This window comes from Pomacea canaliculata, linkage group LG10 (assembly GCF_003073045.1).
Source record: "Pomacea canaliculata isolate SZHN2017 linkage group LG10, ASM307304v1, whole genome shotgun sequence".
NCBI lineage: Eukaryota > Metazoa > Mollusca > Gastropoda > Architaenioglossa > Ampullariidae > Pomacea > Pomacea canaliculata.
The window spans coordinates 24,843,760-24,865,798 of NC_037599.1; the positions used below are offsets into that span (position 1 = coordinate 24,843,760).

General features: G+C 35.6%; 1 protein-coding gene across 1 annotated transcript in view; it reads right to left on the reverse strand.

Moving 5' to 3' along the window:
• LOC112574223 (AP-3 complex subunit delta-1-like) overlaps window positions 1-16,156 on the reverse strand; it is a 35,736-nt gene extending 19,580 nt beyond the window's left edge. The window contains 10 exon segments of the mRNA XM_025255127.1: window positions 4,453-4,502; window positions 4,916-4,965; window positions 5,358-5,431; window positions 5,843-6,112; window positions 6,506-6,559; window positions 6,561-6,614; window positions 12,122-12,202; window positions 12,398-12,478; window positions 14,236-14,331; window positions 15,911-16,156. Of these exon segments, the coding sequence (XP_025110912.1) occupies window positions 4,453-4,502; window positions 4,916-4,965; window positions 5,358-5,431; window positions 5,843-6,112; window positions 6,506-6,559; window positions 6,561-6,614; window positions 12,122-12,202; window positions 12,398-12,478; window positions 14,236-14,331; window positions 15,911-16,006 (906 nt within the window). The 5' untranslated portion in view covers window positions 16,007-16,156.
• Window positions 16,157-22,039: the final 5,883 nt, after the last annotated feature.

Genomic DNA, 22,039 nt, shown 5'->3' on the forward strand with positions numbered 1-22,039 from the left:
CCTTCAGAACTGTTTCCCTAATAAGCCTATGATGGCCATGTTCTAAAACAATTTGACTGACACTAATGGCAGCAAAAACGTGAGTAATGAGATTTTCGATCTACAAAAGACTGCCATGGCTATTATTTCTTTTATTATGAAAAAATATCTCTCCTCAATCTATGGCAGCATCTATTTCTACTGTAACACTTGTATATTTAATAGTTTATACAATTATTTTGAAGCAAGCCTTTAAACAGTGCAGTTATCTCCTGATGAAGACCCTATTTCCTATGACTAGTCACATCACAAATGTAGCCTTACTGAGTAGGCAATGTCTCTTAAACTCAACACGCACATAATGAGCAGTTAGAATTTATATCAATGCACATCCATTACTCTAAAAAAAATATTAATTAAAAACCCACTGTATTTTTGTGACAGACACTAAAAAAATCTTTGAGCTTAATTTCATGTTTGACTTGAACTAGTCTGTAAGATGTGTGATTCTAAACCAAGATTGGGAATCAAACTGAATTCCATAAATACACGGTGAAAAAAGAGGACAAATAAGCATAAGCTTTGTAAAAGAAAATTCTGCTTTCTGGTTCTCAAAGTATTTGATTACTTGTAAATGCTAGTGTGTGGCAAGTGCTGAGCAATTTTAGCAAGTATGATATACACCCACAAAAATACTTCAAAATAACAAAACAATGACCAAAACAATTTGTTCTGAAAATGAACAGTTCACAACCACACCACCTGCTCACTACAATGTCTCAGTCTCACTTTTAGCAAAAGTGAGGTAAACAGTCCTGTAAAATTTTACAGTGTCTGCTAGCTAGCATGTGTTCAAAATCATCTTTTTCATAAATATATTTTGTAAACAGAACTTCTAGTTTAGTGTCACACTGAACAGAAAACTGTGCAAATACACTTGAACTATGAGTTACAATGTCACAAGACAGCTTATCACCAAAACCTTTCCCCTTTCCCCACAAAATATCATCAGTACTAAGTATATTTCTTTGTTCCTATAAAAGTGTGTGTGAGAGATAAGTTAAGGGGTAAGAAAGGTAGCTGGCAGAATATACTTTACAGACTTTAAATCTTTATCAAAATTTTTAGCTTAAAGTCATTAGATTTTTTTGCAAAACTGTATCCACTGCTAGACACAACCTGACCAAACCAATACATAGCATACTGTCAACATTTTTTTAAAAATGTATAACACACTAACAAAATTATTTTTTTAGTAACAGTGCTATTAATACAAGCACCACAGGCTGTATAGTCATCTACAGGCATCACATGGTGAACATGTTTATTATTGGCCTTATAAATCACAAGCAAAATTCATGTCATCAGTTTTTCAGTAGATGACTGCTAGCTTTCCTTCAATGGATAAGAGCACAAAACACAAGTGAAATATACAAAGATGGGAAGGGCTAACGGAACAAAGCTTAACTGTACAACATATATCATGCACACAAAACCATGTAAACTTGCAATACTGCTGACGTTAGTTGCAGTGGTCAGTATATCAGAGCTGCCATCTTTAATATCAACTGCTTCTAATAGCCTAGTGACACCTCTGTAACTAAATGTCTGTATATTCTATCAGCATTTGCCTTTAATGTTACTATGTTCACACCTTTATTTCCTTCAACTCAGCTGTGCATGAACTTAGTACAACTACCCCTTAATCCACCTTCTCTATTGAACAGAAAGACTAGAAAAGGTTAATAATTTTTTTTGAAAATTCATGCTCATTAAAATAAAATGTGTAACTGTCAAAGAAACCCACTGTATCCCAGTGACATCAGGAAAATTTGTAAGTGAAATAGTAAAAATGGAAGAAAGAGAAACAAATGCGAAACAGTCAAAAAGTAAAACTAAATGGAGGAAAATGATCATTCAAAGTGTACAACTCTTCCTTTTCAAATCCACGATGCCGAGATTCTTAAAGCGTTTACGTGTGTGTTCAAAATGCATCTATTTTGTAAATATATTTTGTAAACATAACCTCTATTTTTCTAAACTATTACTTATTTTAATCTACATTTTCTAATTGCCTGGCTTTTCTAATATCAAAAACATCTATTTTTCAACAATCTTTTTGTTTCTGTTCAGGTATTGCTAAACACTAGGTAAGCATACTGACATAGTAATTGTCATACTATTGCACTGTTCACAGATTTCATCTCTCACCTCTTGATCCAATGACTTCATAAAGTACCTCTAAACCACAAAAGTATTTCATGCAAACTAATTTTATACAACTGAGCACCAAAAAAGTTATAGCAAGACAAAGCAATAATCAATGCAAAGCTTTGCAATTAGGTGTCACAGATATTTAACATGCTATTATGCACAAAAATCAGAAAACACCATACTAAAATACGTTCAGTTTGAAAGTGTTAGCAGTGCACTAGAATGTTGAATGTCACTAATTCATTTGTACATGAAACATGCATCACAAATTTTGAAAAAGAATGGAGCCTGTCTGTGCCTGAGGGGTATAAATAGTGGTGTGGTTACTAAATATGTTGTTGCAGGAACCAGAAAGCAGGACATTCAAATCTGGCTTCATAAATTACTTACTAAAAATACAATGGGTACCAAAAAAGAATAACAATTAAAAAGCTAATATATTTAAGACAGAAAAAGGTTCTTACAAATCCTCTATCATATTTAAGACTGCATAGCTCTTGCAATAAGACTCTTCTATAATTAAAATTTTTAAATAAAAGCCAGCAAAAACTATTTAATACTTATTTTACATTTCAGGAAATGTTGAGAACCAAAAAACCTACAGTACTCACTGTACAGAATAAATCATATCTGCTAGAGAATGGAATCAGAACTACTGAGCAATTATTATGATCTGAGCAACTAGCTGATTATTGGTGCAGTACTTGGTATTTCATTATTAAGCTGCTAATACAGGAGTTACTGTGCAGATGTTTTTCAATTTATCAGAAACATGCACAGTGAAAAATCTCATGCAAACCTCAGTAAAATGCAGGTCTATCAATGTCAGACTTTTATTTTTATCTACTGTTAAGGGCAATCTGCTTTAATCTGCTGATACTGTGCTTAGTAAGGTTTTCTATTGTTAGCAAAAGTAAAAGCCCATGAAATATGAGGTTAAGCATGTTAAATGCCTTGCGCACAGGTTGTGTTTTTATATTATATTATTTATAACCAACAGTTAACCCTTCAAACACACTATTTTCTTCAGGATTACTATAACCTGCAAGTCTGCATCAAAATCTATTCTGCCATGCCAAGAAGAAAAAAAACATTTTTTTTTTGTCCAGAACTGTAAAAGAGAAATCAAAAGATGCTGCCTAAATGTTTACAGAAGCATGAGAATGCACCTTGCCAAAAGTTGTTATGCCACTAATGTAAGATATCAACAGCATCCAAATACATTTTTGTAGAAAGAAATTAAAGAAGTCATGTTTAATATAGGATACATGAAACATTACAGAATACAGAATATATTAAGCACTACTACAACTGGTCAAGTTAAGTATATTGTAAATGGAAATGTAAGCGAATTGTGTTAAAGCTGAGCTTTAAAGAATAAAATTATTTCACTTTCAAAGCACCTCTTAAAAAGTGTAGCAAAATGCTGGTTTTGAAATGACTATTCTGAGCTCTACACAACCCAATTTTTAACCCAATCTTTATTAAACCCCTCCTATTCTTGAGATACATGCTTACAAATATGAAATAAAGAGGTCAAAACCCTGATGACTTTAATATATATAGATATGTTTACATTATATTTAGGATAGGTGTATCCTTCTCAGGACTATGATAAACCTTACTACTATCCTTTTGATGTCATGTTTCCATGGCTGTGGCATGTTTGTATAATTCTCTTTTGTCTGCTTGAGATTTCTCTTGTCATGTCCTTATTGTTTGCTTATATGTTTAGTCTGAGTGTGCTTGAAGCATTTGGAACCTGTATTTAGATGTTTTTTTGTTTTTACTTGTGTAAAATGTATTGATATATAAAAAGTGTACCATATGAAATGTTATACAAATCTGCCTTATTATTATCATTATCCATAACATTTTGAATCCAGATGTTTGTTATCTTTATATTACTGTTAGGAGGCTTTGTATCATGAACACAGAAGAGGCGGTGTGGGAGAGTATTCATGTAACTGTGGGAAATAGTTTTTTTGCTTGGAGCATCTTATCTTCCTAAACAGAAGCAATAAACTGAACCCAGAAAAACAAAAAAAAAATCAAATACAAACAAGAACCATCTAGCAAGCCCTTTTGATCTTCCCAAAACAGAAGCATTAAACTGAACCCAATATTATAAGAAAACAAATAAACACAAATACCCTTCACCAATATCCCTCAATACCACTTGTATACATATCTAGAGGCAACCTGTCACCATGGGTAAATGCTACAAGACAAAGGGAGGTAAGCACGCAGGCGTTGTACCTGTATAGAGGCGGAGTGGTTGGGAATGCCTGAAGATATAGAAACGAGTACTGTAAGTGAGAGGAAAAAAAAAAAAGAACATCTGGCGTCAGCAACAATAACTGGTCGAAAGGCAATGGCAATAAGACAATGAATGTTACAATCCCGGAATATAGCTAATCTGAAACAGTCAGCAGTATCAACATTTACAACATACTAGTAATAAACTAAATATAAAAATAAGCATCACACTGCTTATTAACAACATTAATACATAGAAAATTTAAGCAATGTCTAAATTTTTTCATTAATTTCAATAAAACTCAACCCTCCTATAAAAAAATTTCAAAATGTCATTTTTTTCTGGGCTTTTTTTTTTTTTTTGTCTTTAAGTTAAATAAAGATGTAGTAACCTGAACATGTCTCTTAAATGACAATTTGCTGTGTGCTTTACAAAATGAGAGTAAATGTTGTATGACATTACCTGCTATAACTGTGTTGATGCACTCATAAAGAAGTGACATGGCCGAGGTACTGAAAATCCAACACATGGTTATCAGTTTCAGAGTAGCATCAGGCAAAATTATTATCTCTTGGTGCTAATAAAAAACAGAACTAAGATATCTTTTCAATAAATGCACCCAAATAAGATCCCATGTAAACATGCCACTACATAGGAAGAAGTGGAACAAAAACAAACAAAAAAATGCCCATTTTTCAATCAGTAATTTGCTTCTTTTTTCCCTAATAATCAGACTGCTTAAGAAAAATAAGACCACAAACCTAGTGTAAGTCTGTAAAAATGTAAGTCACAGTAAGCATTTATGCTCGTGTGCAGGCATTCATGTGGTTTACTGTAAGAAGACATGTTCACACACATACCAGCAGCGGCCAATACAAACAGAGGAGGGACCACAAATACGCACCTATGAATCAGATTGGTGAGAGGCTCAATCAACTTCTTTCCTAGCCTGGGTTCAAGAGGTGTTAATGCACCAAACTGAAAGGGATTAAAACAATTCAGTCACTACTTACAGCAATCTTTATTTTAATGAAGCAAATTTGCATCAGCACATCACTAATTGGTTGTAACGCATGGATAAAACGACTGAATCTGGTTAGCACCTACGCACACAACCACAAAAGCGTGTATGTAGTACGTATGTTGTGTATAACAATGCTGGTTTCACACCTGAATAAGACCAAAAAATTTTATGAAGCTGTGAGAGAATGTATAGTACCTATCTCATTTCCCAGCCTTTATGATGACAGATAAAACTGCTTTATCACATATACTAAGCAAAACTTTTCTTCCGTTTCACCCACACACCATCCTGATGTCATCACATATACCATATGACTAATCACATAACATGACATCACCATAATCACAAGATTGCAAGAGACCAACCAGCTTGATGATCTTGATGAGGACCCAGTTGTTTGTGGAAGTGGTCATCAGTTTGAAAAACAGTGGTGCTAGAGACAGGTAGTTCTTTGGGTTTTTGCGCGCCAACTCACAGATGACATTAACAGCAGCTGACTGCACACCTGGATCAGGATCTTCCAGCTTTTCTTTCAAGCGAGGAAATGCTGGCCTTAGTGCTTCAGGAAATTGTAAAAACACTTTATACAGAATCAGCACTGCCTTCTTTCGCAAGTATGGTTTGGAAGATGTCATCTGAAATATATCAATATTATAAATCAAAACATAAGTAACAAAACTGTTGCAGAAATGTATTCCAGCATATACTAAATACATGGAAATTTGTTCTGCCACTTTCTCCAAAGATAACTAATGTGACTGAAAACTGAGGGGTGGTGTTTTATGTGGAGCCAGCAACTAAGGGTATAAAACGGCAAAGCAGCCCTGTAAACATATGCATGCAGATCGGGAAGGAAAAATAATAATGATAAACATTTTATAGCAATAAAAGCTTATATTATGAAGGATGTTACAATCAGTGCGGAAACAAGAAAAAAAAACTTTTCAAAAAAACTCACCGCTTGAGAACAAATAACTACAACAGATGCTTAAAAACTTATCAAGGCCATGGTTTATTCCTAGTCTTACCAGTGTCATGATGTCATTAGCAAGATCGCGGGCCAGGTCAGTTGTGATGAAACAAGCTAAGCCCACTCAAAGACACGCCTGCATCATACATGTTGACACTGCTCATATCCTGCAAGCAAAGGCAACAGCAATGATGACAGAAACTACAATGAGATACTTCTTCATCTTGCAAACACTTGATGCTGTGCAGCACTATCATGGTAACAAGCATCTGCATACAAGCACTGAATGGCTATCCTTAGAGTCACAAAATATACATATACAACAATGTGAGCATATCTCAAAGCATGGTACATGCATACAAATGAAACTTTAATAAAAGAATACACGTGATCACTACCAACATAATACATATTTCATCAAGGAGTTTTGTTACATTTAGTTAACGTCAACTCAAGTTCAAACAGAAAAAAATGAAATTAAGATTTCTTTCAAATAATGTCAGCTCAGGAAAATGGGGTTCATTTTCAACAAATGATTTTTTTTTTTTATAGGAACAGAATGATACTGAGTGCAATCTCTTTTTTAGAGAAAGGAGTAGGAACATCAACCCCACCAGCAGCATGGGCTTTTTAAACTTTTATATTTAAGCCTACAATGACATACACACACAAAATTTAAATACACAACTCATATCCAGTCGCATGCAATAATGTTATGTTATTCAACGCAAGTCCTTCATAAAAGCATTGCAAAAAATATTCAAAAACAAATTTCAACAAAAAATAATGCATACTTAAGGCTACTCCATAACAATATATAATACATAACAAAAATATTTTGGTGAAAAAAGCAAAACAGAATATAAGCACAAGGCTGAGTTTTTATCAGCCATATGTTCTAAAACTGAAGTATAATCCAGGGTGATCTTCACCAGACCACATTTTGACCGTGAGGATTATCTTCATCAGATCAGAGTTAAAAAGCCTGTCACTGCAGAACACAATCCCCACACCATACCTAATGACTTATGAATGCACTACAGGAAACACATGGTTTACAATATAAATGAAGTTATTCAAGGCACTCTTGTTTCAAGATTTTTTTTTTTTATTGGGGGGGGGGGTTAGATAGTAAATGTTTTTCTAAAACTGGTGCTGGTTCACTAATAAAGATGACCTACTTAAAAAAAAAACACAGTACTTGTTTTAATTACAAACTTGCTTGGAAAAACACAAGAACAAAAAAAAACCCCAAAAAACTGCATGTTTGCTTTTTGCTTGGCATGTTTTAGAAGCAAGATTAATTTCAACCGTACTGTCTCTGCTCATGTTTCTGATTTTCATTTTGGGATATGCTGCATGTCGCTGTTTAATAGTCTAGTGTGAAAAAAATTCGCTTAACATTTCACTGAATGTATTTCAAGTTTAATCAAATTTTATGCCATCTCACTCTACCTTTCCCCAAACTATCCTTGAACATGACTATACATAAATTATCTTTGCTACAAGCAAATAACACTGCATGCCAAACAGCATGCATTTACTGCATGCAGTTACACAATGCACATTTGCCAGCATAAACTTTTGGAAGGGTTCATGCACTGATATCCTCAAAATGATGTTAAAATTGCATTTCAATTTTTAAGTTTCACAATCCAAAATAACATAGTACTCATGGCTAGCATCTGTTGCAGTCCTGTGCTCCTCGAGGAGTAACAAGGAATAAGCTAAACTATAAACCATGGCTATCATCAAGTCTTGTAACTGACTGCTATTAAACCCAAAATTTTGAATATGCAAGTAATAAATTTTACTAGTACATATTTTAGCCTGTTTTGCTTCTTGTAATCTGACCTAGGATTTGGAACATAATGGATCATAATAATATGGTTTCTCTTTTTAATAGGAGGGAGCATTTAATACCAACATGATAATTTTAATGTTTAATGCAAGACAGGAAAGGAGCAGACAATTGTCACTTCTTGAAAAGCAGTTTAAGGGGCAAAGAAAGTAACAGAACATTAGAACTGTTTCTCTTTCTATAAAATGTTTTCTTAATTCCAGCCTTGGATTGCTGCTTGCCCACATGCATTACCAAAAAGAAAATTCAAAGAACCAGCAGTCATAACTTTTTGAACACAATTACAATTGAGAAAGACCTATTGCAACTACATTAGTGCCATCTGATAATAATAACCAAAAAAAAATCATAAAATAATGGACTAATATAAAAAAGCAGGAACAGAGGAATATGAAGCTACTAAATAGAAATGTTTATCCAATATTCAGCACCCAAAGATCTTTACATAAATCAGATTAAGAACTCTTTATCAGGAAAGGCCCAGTATAAAAAGGCTTATGTAATTATCAAGAATGAAGAACTGACTATAAACTGTTAACCATGTTCATGCAAGGTAGGGTGTCATTCCATAACTTTGCAGCCCATATAACAAACTATGCATCCCACATACATCTATACCACAGAGGGATAAACTGACTTACTGAAGCCACGAGCTCCTTGACACAGAGAAACACAAAACTTCATCACAATCCCTCCCACACACATACAAGCACCAGATGCAGCAAACACTTCAGGTGTGCATGTCCTATTTGTATATCCGCATGTCTGTGCATATGCACGTTTGCTTGTGCACATGCTTAATGCAAAAGATAATCACTAAAATTGTTTGCAAAAGTATCTTTCCCGCAGATGAAATATAAATTATTCATGCATAAGGGTGCCAACACTGATAAAAATAACAGCAGCTGTTTTAAAAACAAATTCCATACAACTTATGAAAAACTAGCTTAACTAAAGAATACACCAATCCTAAATTTGATTTCCTAAAATTCATTGCTTCAAATACTATCAAAAATAACCAGGCATTTTACAGTTTATCAGTGGCCAGCATAAATGTACATTTAACAATCAAGGCTCAGACTAGTTCTTAAAACAGGGGAACTACAACCTCAATGTGTCTGTGGGTATGCCTTAGATGTGCATTAGGACTTCAAATTAGCAATCACATTTATTCTTCAGGATATTTATCTATATATATCTTTAGAAAAAAAATTGCAGATGTAACAGATACAGGGAAAACTTCCTTTCTCCATACCCATGTTCAAGGTAATGGAAAACACAATTTTTTGGATGCTGAGAGTGCCAAAAAGAAGTGAACTCTGTTCCATCTAGTGGATTTTACTTATTGCCAAAATGGTTTAAGATCTAGAGCCAAGGTCAATTTTTTTATACAGTTTTTACTTAAATTGTAATGGATAAAAGTTTATACTTATAACTTTTCAAATAAATTGTTATCTACATGGGGGCTAATTTTTCCAAAGTATTTTTATGGGTGTAAATTTAAATGTGTAATAGTTTTAATAAATGATGAAATGACTGGAAATAAAACAGACAGCTCAGTTTGTTGCAAGAAACAGCAATGCACTGATACATGACCATTTTGTACTGTTCCAAAATTATTCTATATTATACAACGTTTAAAATTTTGTTACAATTACTCTGATCAACTGCTAATTATCACTTAAAAATAAAATGAGATAAGGAAGAAATGGAACATGTTTAATTAAATTACATTTGACAAACTTACAAATAAGTAAACACTCTCTACTTCACAAAACTGAATCTTTAGCAACATGATTTGGTTTATCAGATTTGAACTTCCGGCTTTATCCTTTCAAACTTTTACAGGAAAATAAGAAGTGGATGATGTTGTATGTAAAGGTTTACCGATTCAATTAAGGTTTGGTAACCAATGCAATACTGTGACAAATTGTGTGTCACAATAAAAGCTTTAAAGTTTCTTAAGACAGTACAGAACACTTTGATGCAAGGTACACATATTGTACAATGCTACAAGGAAGACCAGCCAAGCTGTTACCTGAAGGATATACACCAGCTGCTGTGAAATAGTGTCAGATTAGAAGTGTGCCAGGCACATATGTGATTGTAAATATTCCTTTTCACGCTCAAATAGGATTCTTTAGCGAACATTTTTACACATAGAAAACAGCTGCTACTGCCGCTAATAAATTTGGACACATGCCACTGGCCATCACCTACACAGTTCCAACACGCACAAGATCTGACAGTCAAAATATTTCAGATGTTATTAGTCAGCAGAGTTACAATGGTTACTTTTTAAATTTTACCAGCACCTCCTGTTATCAGCTAAACGGACTTTTGGTTTTTCTCTGCATAAAGGCAGTCATGACTACTATGATTTATCCCAAAAGATGTTCCACCAAAATAAGGTTGCAGATGTGTTCAATAGTTTGGTTTTATGTTTATCAGCATTTGGACATTAATAAATTTATTGTTCCAGTTTTCCTACTATTCTGAACGAGATTTGTATTTTGCAACATGAGGGAGCTATTTACCTTGGTCTTTTGGCCACCAGAAACCAAGAGAAAGCAGTGGGCATCGGTGGGTGAGTAAGAAGTAACATATCCAAGCTAGTTATTGCAGTTTTAAAAGTTGAAAAAAAAAATTCACTAAATATTATATGCTGTATCAGAATAATGCATATATTGAAAGGAAAAGAAAACAAAACAGTAAGCTGCTTCAATAATAGAGGCTGTGGTTATGAATGATGTCTGATCACAAGTTCAGGTTGCTTAAATGATTGTTTACCTACAATCGCATCTAAAACAAAGCTCTGGGTTGACTCAGGAATGCAGCTGTGTATGTGAGTGCTCTTACAACAGAAAACAGACTGACCATGAAAATTCGCTGTCATGTAATGCTGGAGTAGTGTCAGTTATTTTGCAGCAGACGCAATGGGCAAGAAAAAGGTTGAGCAATGCTGTAATAATCTTAGCTGTTAACTGGCCAGCCTGACCTTTACTTATAGTTTGCAATCTGCAATAAGCAATCAATGGAAAAGCATAGCTTACAAGACTTATCTTAGTCGTATCTTGCCTTTGAAAAAGAAGGCATGTGCAGATCACTGGCTTTGTTTGTGAACGAGGATCTTTACAAATTCTATTGCTGGTACAGCCAGTCTCAATGCAAGGCAAGCCAAAGGATATTCATTTTCCAATGACATTCTTTCATTTTTCACACACAGAGGTCTTTGTCCTGACAACTTTTTCCACAATGATTGCAACATCAAAGCATGCAGCAACTACAGACCTCAGACCTCTGTTTTAGACATGACTGGAAGTAAACAATTGCTTCAATACCCAAAATATTTCTAAGCCATGTTTCAGAAAGCTCAACTGACTTGCTTTTCCCTTTAACTTTGTTCCCCCTCAACATATGCAATGCAGCTTACAGGTAGATGTTGTAGTGAGCTTCAGAATGCCTAAGACGACGATTTGGCAAAAACATTATAAGAAACATTTAAAGTAGGTCACATATCTGGGGCTAAAAGTGGTGGGGAAGTGGTGGTAAGGTTACTGCATCTTTAACTATGATGTTAAAACACGTGAATTATTGTATTCATGCTCAACATCAAAATATGCTGACTTCTGACAAGTCCTTAGATAATAATGATAACTGAAACTGTATGTACAGCGCATTTCCCCCATGTAGAGATGAGCTCATTGCGCTGTGCACAAAAAAATACAAACATACCAACAGTTAACCATACTGCCATTTTGCAGGAACAAATGCACAACATGTAATTTCACACACCACGATTAACTCACATACCTTTCGAATCATGTTTGTTGTCAGCATCAAGACATCTGTCCCTTCATGAAAGCATTGTGAAGCTGCCAAGTAACCTACTCGCTAAAATAAAACAACAAATTTATAACTTTTGAGTTGGTAATTTGCTTTCATATATTATTTAGAATGAATATGGTCACCATTAAAAAAATAAGCACACACTAAATGCACTCCAAAAGAATTATAGAAAGCTCTCACACACACACAACAAAGTAAAGCAATAACATTTTTGAAATTCATAGGGTTAAGAATTCTTACCTTAAATGTAAACTTTGTCGAACTCATCACTTCTATAATGTTGAAAGCAGCCCAGCTAATGTCATACCCAAGCATTTGGAGCTAAAATAATAAATAAAAACTAATATTTATACAGCACTCTGTCTACTTCCCATCTTCAGTGTTAACTGAAGCCATGCTAAATTTCTTTACCAAAATAATGAGCTAACAATAATAGTACAATGAACTTAAATAGCACAGTATCCTGGGTCCTAGGGTCAGGCTCATGGCACTCTACAGGAAAAAAAGACACGCACAGACACATGCAACAAACATAGAATGCCATATGAGATGAAAGAAATGTAGACAGAAGCTGCTTACAGCATGCACAATTGATTTGGAAAAACTGTAAGGTTGTAAATGCTATGTCGAAAAGAACTAAATAAACTTACATAATCTGGCATAATCTCAGCAGGCATATCGTTAAACATGCTGCATAAGCAGAACTGGACAGATGTATGAACTATGACATCTGAATCCTGATAAATGCACACCAGCCAGTTAGATACCCCCATGACTCCTACTTCCAAAGTTTAATAACTACATGACCCAGCATGCATACCACCAAGAAAAGGATGAAGGCAGGGAGAACAGGATCAAGCGTCAAAGCCAGGTCATAGAGGAGACAACAGCACAGGGTGACAGCAAAAAGGCCTACAAACTACTAAGGACCCTCACCCAAAGAGGTCAAAACAAGACCTCAGCCATCAAAGACAAAAATGGCTGCCTTCTCACAGAAAGTACTGTTGTACTCAACCAATGGACTGAATATTACAAAGAATTGTACAACTTCCAGCTGAAGACAGATGCTAACATCATATAAAACAACTAGTGACCTACCAGTCCTAAGGAAACAGGTTAAAAGAGAAGTACAGTACACTAGCTACTCACTGCTCTCTGCCAAAATGTCTGGGAATGCAAAAGATGGCCTAAAGAATGGATGCAGTCACCAGTCAACAATACCCCTTCCAAAAAATAAAAAAAAGGAAACAGCCTACAGAGCAATACACTTAATTATCCACCCAGAATCTCATTAATACCACCACTGAGGATCTGATTGTAGAACAGGTAGAAGCACAGATCTTCAACTGTCACATCCTAATCTTTAGTTACCAGCAAGACCTCTATTACAACTTCATCAACTTAAAAAATGCTTTTGACAGAGTCTGGCATGAGGAACTATGACATGTGATGCAAAAATTCAACATCAAAGAAGGTCTGTTGAAGTGGTGTATAACAGCACAGTATTACTGGATAACCAAGCTGGTTCTTCCACACAACAGTAAGTGTCCATCAAGGGTGTTTTCTAGCACATGATCTGCTCAACATTTTGCTGGAGAACATAATGCACAAAACCCTCAATGACTATCACACTATTAATTCTATCAGTGAAAGGCTAATTTTCAACATACCTTTTGAAGACTACATAAATCTGTTAGCAGGCAATAACAAAGAACTGAAAGACTTTACTAACAGTCTGACAGCTATAGAGTGCATTTTATATTTATATAATTGAATTGTATAAAGAATGCATTATATATACGTACAGATTGAATTGTATAGCTATAGAATGCATTTTGTAAGTATAAAATGCATTTTATAGCTATAGAGAAAAAAATTAGAGACAACTGCCCTCTTGGCGCCCCACAAACAATGTGGTATTTACTTTACAATTCATATATACACATTTGTCTAGAATCATACAACTGAAATTTTTTTAAATACATAACTAATGGATTCTCATTTTTGTTTATTAAAGGCATGTGCAAAATGCTTTTATTGCATTAATAAACATCATATAAAGTACAGCAAGAACTCACATAAGCCAGTTTGTTGACAGCATTTGCTTTGATGGCAAGGTTCTCCTGTTTCAGTTCTTGCTTTATCTCATCAATACATTCAGCTATGTACTTTGCCTGAAATAAAGAGGCCACATGACCTAAAAGTTTAACATGCTCTACTATTCTCTATGGATTTTTTTTCTTTGGGGGGGGGGGGGGAATGGGTGAAAGTGAGATGCAATGTGTTGTTGGTGAGATATTGTGCTAGAGATCAATTGGTCTTAAAGGGATTCTAAAGGCAAAATAAAACTGCTTAGAATCGCATAAAGAGTAGGATCAATTTCAATCTCGTCTATTTATATGTGGGTTCATGGGGAAAACATTGAAGGTTTATAGTAGTCAGTAGTAGTTTATAGTAGAATGTTGTGTTTAATAAGAGAAATTACACGGGACTCTTTTTTTTGCTTCCACGAAGTCTTGTTCTCCGTCACGTGACCCTATGACCTGTGGTAGAGATTGTTTCCATAGTGAGAACCATGCCTCGAGAATGTGCTGCACCCGATTGCCACGAAAAGATGGGGAAAAGATTCAAAATTTTCTTTTCATCAGTTTCCGAAAGACAGAGCCTTACAAACACAGTGGGTCATACGAATAAAAAGATGACGTCAAATCTTCGCAATGATCAGACACTTCCTGTGCGTGTAACGTCACAAGGAGACTCGTCTGCTTGACCATCTTGGGAAGATATCGCGGTTTCTCGGCAGAAGGACACAAGGGTCGATTTCACTAGATTTTTTAGAGTTTTATAAACATATCACTAACCGAAATAGTGCTAATAAGTGGTAATTAAGTGACAAACGAATCTTTTATTTCTCCTGTGTTGCTCTCGTGCTCTGTCATTGTAACTAAATATATTTTTGAAACGTTTGACCATCGCCACAGCCTTATCACAAGCCTTGAGTATCCCTTTAAGGCAACACATCTAAACTATGAGTAACCTAAGGTTTAGAAATCATTCTTCTAGGTAGTTTATGTTGTTTAAAATATAAATTATAATTATTTCTGTAAGAATGCTATGAAAGCTGATATATATATATATATCATAAATAGAAAAAACTTTCGGCTGCAAAAACTTGGTGGGTTTACATCCATAAAGCTTAAGCTCCGCCCTAAAAGATATAGATTCTGTGGTAAATATGTATGGAAATGCTTCATAATCAATCAATACAAAACTAAAAGAACTTTAACCCTGCTTGTTTCTTTCTAACATTAAAAAGAAATAGACAGTGATGCCCGGCTTTTTTATAGCTCCTTTCTAAAAATATTTTTGATCAATACGACTAATGGACATACAGCTAAACCAGCCATATCGTGGATGATTCCATCTACTGAATCAACCTAAGCTCTGAATTTAAATGTTAAAGACTGTTAAATCCACTGGTAAATTGAAGTTTTGGAGAATTCTTAAAAACAGTAATAACACTGACATCAAAATGATGGACTGTTTCTGATTGCACTCGCAGCAGACGAAGTATCAAACACAGCTACACTTGTAAGCATAATGTGTTTAGCAGTGTATGCAAGGCCTTCCGCTTACAGAAAAAAATAAGAATGAACATTTACCTAGTCGGCCATCATTATTGCACATACTCATTTTTCAAATAATGTTATTCAAACAGCCCTAAACAAAAATTAAAGATAAATGATGGTTTACCTCATTTTCCTTGTGGTTTCGAATGCCCCGGACAAGATCCTGTAAATTCTTGTCTAGTACTCTCTCCAACGTTCCCTTGACCTTTTTCAGCGCCATGACGGCAAATGTTTACTGGTTCTTCAACTTGTGCACCACACTAAATATCTGCGAGATAGAATACTTTATCACAGGCCACAGTGGCTCTCCCACTGGCGGCCATTCAACATGGCTTCCGCCTCTCACGATCATGTGACCTGACGCGTACGCATGCCCGTCAAGGGGAGGTGATTCTGTTTATTTACCTACTGAGCAGTCGACGGAAAGTAAAGTTTGTACTTTGACCAGTGGATTGCGATCTAGCACACACTGTCTGCGAACTTCCTGACTAAACAAGTATTTTCTTGCAAATATACTCTTTCCGCTGTATTAGTATAGTAGGAAACGGTAGGGTGGTATTTTTAATGTTTATATTGATATAATCACAGTAATCTTTCTTGGATTATATTTTGCTGTCTGCATGTGAATGAACACTGAATCAAGCGCGAATATTTCAATGCTGTTGTCAGAACCCTCTTCCCCAAAACTTCGTGCTTCCCTTTATCTTACATCTAATGCCATCAAGTACACTTTCGCAAAGTGAATTAATAATAGCAAACGTTATTTGTAAAGCTCGTGAAGGCGCGAGCTCTTGGCGCTTGAGACAAGAACAAGACAAAAGCCACATAAATCAGGTTTCAGGGATTGCAAGGATGGTTGAGACAATTTAAGGCATCCAATACAATAAGTAAACCTTACATAAGTACTGCAACCTTTAAGCCCTAAGTGAGAGGTGTCAAAGGAGCTTGTTTCGTATATATAGTTAATAAAAGACAACGTGAAACTTTCTCTTCCCGTTTCTCCATCACCAAGCAAACTACATTAGTCTACAACTCTATACTAGGAGTGGGCAAAGTACGGCCTGTGGCTGCCTTTGGAAATGCACTTGTTTTCTTTTTTTTAATCAGCCTAGGTTAATTTAATTTTTGCTTAAAATGTATTTTCTCAAGTACAACAGAGTTAGAAATCGGCAGTCCGTAGCATATTCTAACACAAAGTAAAAGATTTTAAAAAAAAACAAAAACGGGCTATGTCTGATGGAGTCGTTAGTGAGCATCGTGGGGGAGGCTGGTTGTAAAGTTTTATTGTGAGCCAATTCTAACAGCTTCACTTTATACATTCGGCATGTGAAGGCCATTATGTACTCATTTGTTGTCCATTCCATTATCACTAGGTTTGTTGTCCAGTCACCAGCGTGGGGTTAGGGTAGGGAGGAAAGTTAATGCCACTGGGAAGTAGGGGAACTCGGACAACCGTAACCAAAGAAGCTGTCCGTGCCTCCCCTGTTTTTCAGAATATTTAACCCTTTTGCGGCTCATGGACTAAAAGTGTATGTTGAATGGATAAAAACGGTAGATAGGAAAGGTTTAACTGTGACAGACAGTGTTTGGTGAACAATTTTCACCAGTAGGTTTTGGCGGTTAAGGAAATGTACTCAGGCCCGGGATACCGAGAGATTTGCCTGAGTCATGAGTGTACATCTCCCAAGTTGAGATTTATGTGTAGTAGAGGGCAGTGTCCATCAATGCTGGATGCGGCGCGGTACTGACCCGCTTTTGGGATTAACCTCACCTAGACAGGGTTCCCAGGGATCAGGGATGGTGCCAAAAAAGGACCTTAAAAGGACCTTTCATGCATTCGAAAGGACCTAAGTGACAGTCATCAATGCTTAAGTTTTTCTCTTGTGTGGTCGGAAAGATGTATTATTTATGAATCTGTGGTCTTCTCTATGTTCTCAAATACATGTATTTCTAGTAATAAATAATCAAAGAGTTAATTTTGATGCCTGTCTGCCATATTTAGATTAGATAACTTAAAAAGTGTCCTTAGCGCGCTGATAACATACACCGTTAATGTTCCAAGTTTTCTAGAAATCTAAGTAATAATAATTGCAAACCTGAAAGCCATTCTTTGGTGTAATACAAAAGTCAGTTCAGTGTCTCTCTCTCGCACACACACTCTAATGGGAAGAGAGAGATAGAAATAGAGCTATGCACAGTAGTACTAGAAGATCAAAGTTCAAGAAAGAGTAAGTTTCTAAAGAACTTTTGAAAAAAGAGCGTTTTTTGCGAATACGGAAGGGCAACTAGTGTTGTACAGATGTGTAGACCAAACATTTTCTTGTGACTACAAGGAATGCCAAGGATTGGAGGATCAGATGAGGAATGAAAAGAGTGTGATCCTAATGCTAAACCAAAGATGGAATGAGTCGAAACTGTCAAGCATTACAGCCCATTTATTTTTAACCTTGAGATATTATTTAAGCATTCTTATTACACATACATGTAACACATGCAAACATATACATAAACAGCATGATATACTAATACACATAAGATTAAGATTACAAAATGACAAGCAATCCATCTACTATAAGCAAAAGTTTCATTGATGAAATTCAAATTCTTTGTCACCCTACAGCTTTACCATACTAAACAATACAATTTCTTTACACAACCTAATTTCCTCTAAATAGTTCTGGTTTTTTAACATGTTCCATAGCATACATGTACAGAATTGTGCAGGCTTATTTAAACTGAAATAAACATTAATTCTGAATGTCACAATTCAACACCTTTTAATTTCTTCCTGTAATCTATCAATGTCTGACTGAATCTTTGTTATCTCCTTCTTCTTGTCTTTGCTAACAAACGCATGTTGTTAGATCTTTCAATAAGTGAAAAACTTTTTTGCTCTTCAGCCTGGAACTATGTCTGTCAGCCAGTTCCAGCAGGTGTCGTTCTTCGGCACTGGTGGTCTTTAGCCTTTTTGTGAGTATTACCAGCTCATCTCCTAATCTCTTTCTGTGGACCTGCTTTTCTTCTGTTTCCTTCTGCTGCTTCTGCTCAGAGAGTAACGTTCATACCTGCCATAGCACTAGAAGCGGATATCATCAGTGGTTTGGAGATCTCAACATTTTCCACCCCTCCCACACTGTGAATATGATCAAGAATTACTCTGCGTGCTTTTAGTGCAGTCTGACTAAGATTGTCAGCTACTGTTTCTTTGTTGAATGAAAATCCTCTTTCCACTGTAGCTTGACCATGAGAGAGTAGGAGTAACTGTCTGACAACAGACCACAACACCTGAAACTCTGCTTTTCCAGCAAGGGCATCATAAAACCAACTATCCAGTCTTTTGTGTCATAGGTCAAAGCCTTACTACCACACTCACTGCAGACTGTCAAGAAAATTACGGAACTCTGACAATACCTTGTCACAAGTCACATCATCAAACCTTTTCACACCTTGGCAATACAACAAAACCTTTTTCATTTTTTGTATTGATTTGTCTTTTTCCCCCATGGTCTTTGGGTTTAAGAAAGTTATGTTTCTCACTAGGGTGTACTTCAGTGGAGATTTATCCTGCAATTTTAGAACAACTGCTTTCAAAAATCTCTGCATTCAGCTCTGAAGGCCATGAGAGTTCCATCGTTTACTGATGACTGTTTCTTAGCTACAGCCGTAGTCTATCAACCCTGAAGCCAAGTTCGATCATGCTCAGATTGACATGGTTAGAACTGTTGCATATATCAACCTGCACAAGTTGGAGGGCAGTTTCACATTTATTAAGTACATTTGACTTGATAAATTTGTGCATCAGATTTTTCATAATGTCATGTAAGTCTAAACAAAGGAAAGGAAGAAGAGGCTGATCAGCTTGGTATTTTCTCAAAAAGGTTCAAGTATACTGGCAATTAAACTAAAGAAAGCCAGACGACATGAAAGCAAAGGGGTAGATAAGACTCCAGCTTTTACAATATCAAAAGATTTGTTCTTTGGCAATGTTATTTTTTTCTCCATTGCAGCTTTGACAAATTTTTCCAAGTATGGAAGCATAACAATTGCTTTTTCAGCAACAGAATTGTTTTCAAGCCATCGGTGAGCACAGAACTTGGCTGGAAAAGATGTGGAACCAGTTACTTTTATATAATCTTCTCTTCTGGCTGGGCTGTCTCTGAACAAGATATAAGCAGATGTAAGAAATGACTCAAGCTCCCATTGAGAAGCCTCGCACCACGCCTAAATGCATTGTGCATAACATGGAGTCCACAGCTGCCCACATTTAACAACCAACATTATGATTGGTAATCATGTCGTTATTAATTTTCTCAAGAAGGTTTAGGTTTACAGAAGGTCCATCCATAGAAATTTGAAGTAAATTAGCTTGCTTGAAGTTTGATTCGCTAATTACCTTACTGAACTTTTGTTGAAGGTCTATGGCCGCGGAATGACCCAAAAATTCCGAGGTCAGGTAATGAGTCCTTACAGCATTGTCACTCCAGTAACGAAACATGGAATCCAGCTGTTTTTAGTTTGAGTCTTATGGTTAGAAGATTCATCAAACAAAAAGAACATACTCAGGCGACGAATTTACACAGTCCAGAAGCAATTTCGAAAAGTGAGGAGCAAGCCCAAATGAAGTTAGATAACTGGCTTTTGTTTGACCGCACTTAAATTCTGCAGCTACTTGGCTGTCTGGGAACATAAGTCGAAACAGTTCAGCAGACTTTTCAGCAGATCTGAAACTGTAGTGTGATTCCACAATCTTGAGAGTCCACAGGATCTCTGCCTTCAATCGTTCATTGCTCATCACGAACCTATTCAAAGAAAACATTTAAGTTACCATTATGTCTGTAAACATTATGTTCTGTCTGAATAAAAGACAGGTTTCAAAAAGCAATAATTAATGACATGATAATATAAATAATACTAAACTAAGTTAAAGTATAAAGATGGCAGCATAGTTGAAAATGAAAGTATTTTCAGCTAACTGATTTAGCTTTAATGTTAAATTGTTTGATTTTAAAAATCCAAAAAATAATGTATTTGCTGGTAAAATAGGATAATAAGCATACATTATTAATTATACTTTCTTTTTAATCTTTCCTGATCAGATGCCAAAAATTCAGATCAATTTTCTGCAGCAAAGCTGTAGTAAGATTCGTGATTGTATAAAACTCTATTTGTAGTTCGAATCATGAGAAAATGAAAATCTCAACTTTTTAATTTAAATAATTCTTTGCTATTTACTGATCTTTAAAGCTATTGCTTCACCGTAAATTAGACGATAGCTTAATAAAGAGTGGAAAAAAACCGCAAAATGTTATGCACGCTTTAATTTAATGTGTTTTTCTAAGTACCCACATCGTTAACTAAATGAATCGCTAAAGATAAATAATTGTCAACTTACTGGACACACTTGCAGAGCTGGTCGGTGCCGTCTGATTTTGAGCGGGCTGTGGATGTTCTCGATGACGAAAGTAATCAGTTACACAAAGCGCGCATCTTTCAGAAATACTTTTATTTGCCCTTTGGTGTCTTTCGGTAACCATGTGCTGTTTCAGAACACTTTCGCCCATTGATGAAAGATTCAGAGATATTTTGCAGGCAGCACATCGTGCCAAATGTTTATTGCTCAAGTCTTTTATTAACCAATCTTTATACTTGTCTTCCTTTAGCCACTTCTCCTGAAAAGAGCACTTCCCCGGCATCTTTCAAATTGTTAAGCAGACAAAGAAATGTGGTCGACACGACGAGAGTGAACTCGCGAAAGGCCGAAACGGACGTTCCCGCCGCGAGCGAGACTGGGTAGTCATGTGATTAAATAGCAATGCAGCGAAAAATCGTCGGTATTTTGCGCCAAAGTCTACTCCGGAAATAAATTTGTTGTAATATTTTATCGATAAAAGGACTTAAAAGGGTCACAGAGAAAATGTAAGGACCTGTGTGAGAATTTGAAAGGACCGCATGGCAAATAAAAGGACTTAAAAGGCCTTTTGGCGAAAATTCAATATAAAAGGACTTAAAAGGACCTTGCAAGGACCTGGGAACCCTGCTAGACAAGATACATCTTTTTCTGTTATTACTTATGGAATTGTATTAACAATCTCTTTTTCTGCTATTTTTTGTGAAATAGTAATAGAACTTACATAGGTTTCGAAGTTGGAAACATGTGAGAGAAAGATGTGTGAATTGAAGAATATACTTAAAGAATGGTAGTATAGTGTTACCTCGAGTTACAGGTTATAATTGTATGGGCTGAAGAATTGCC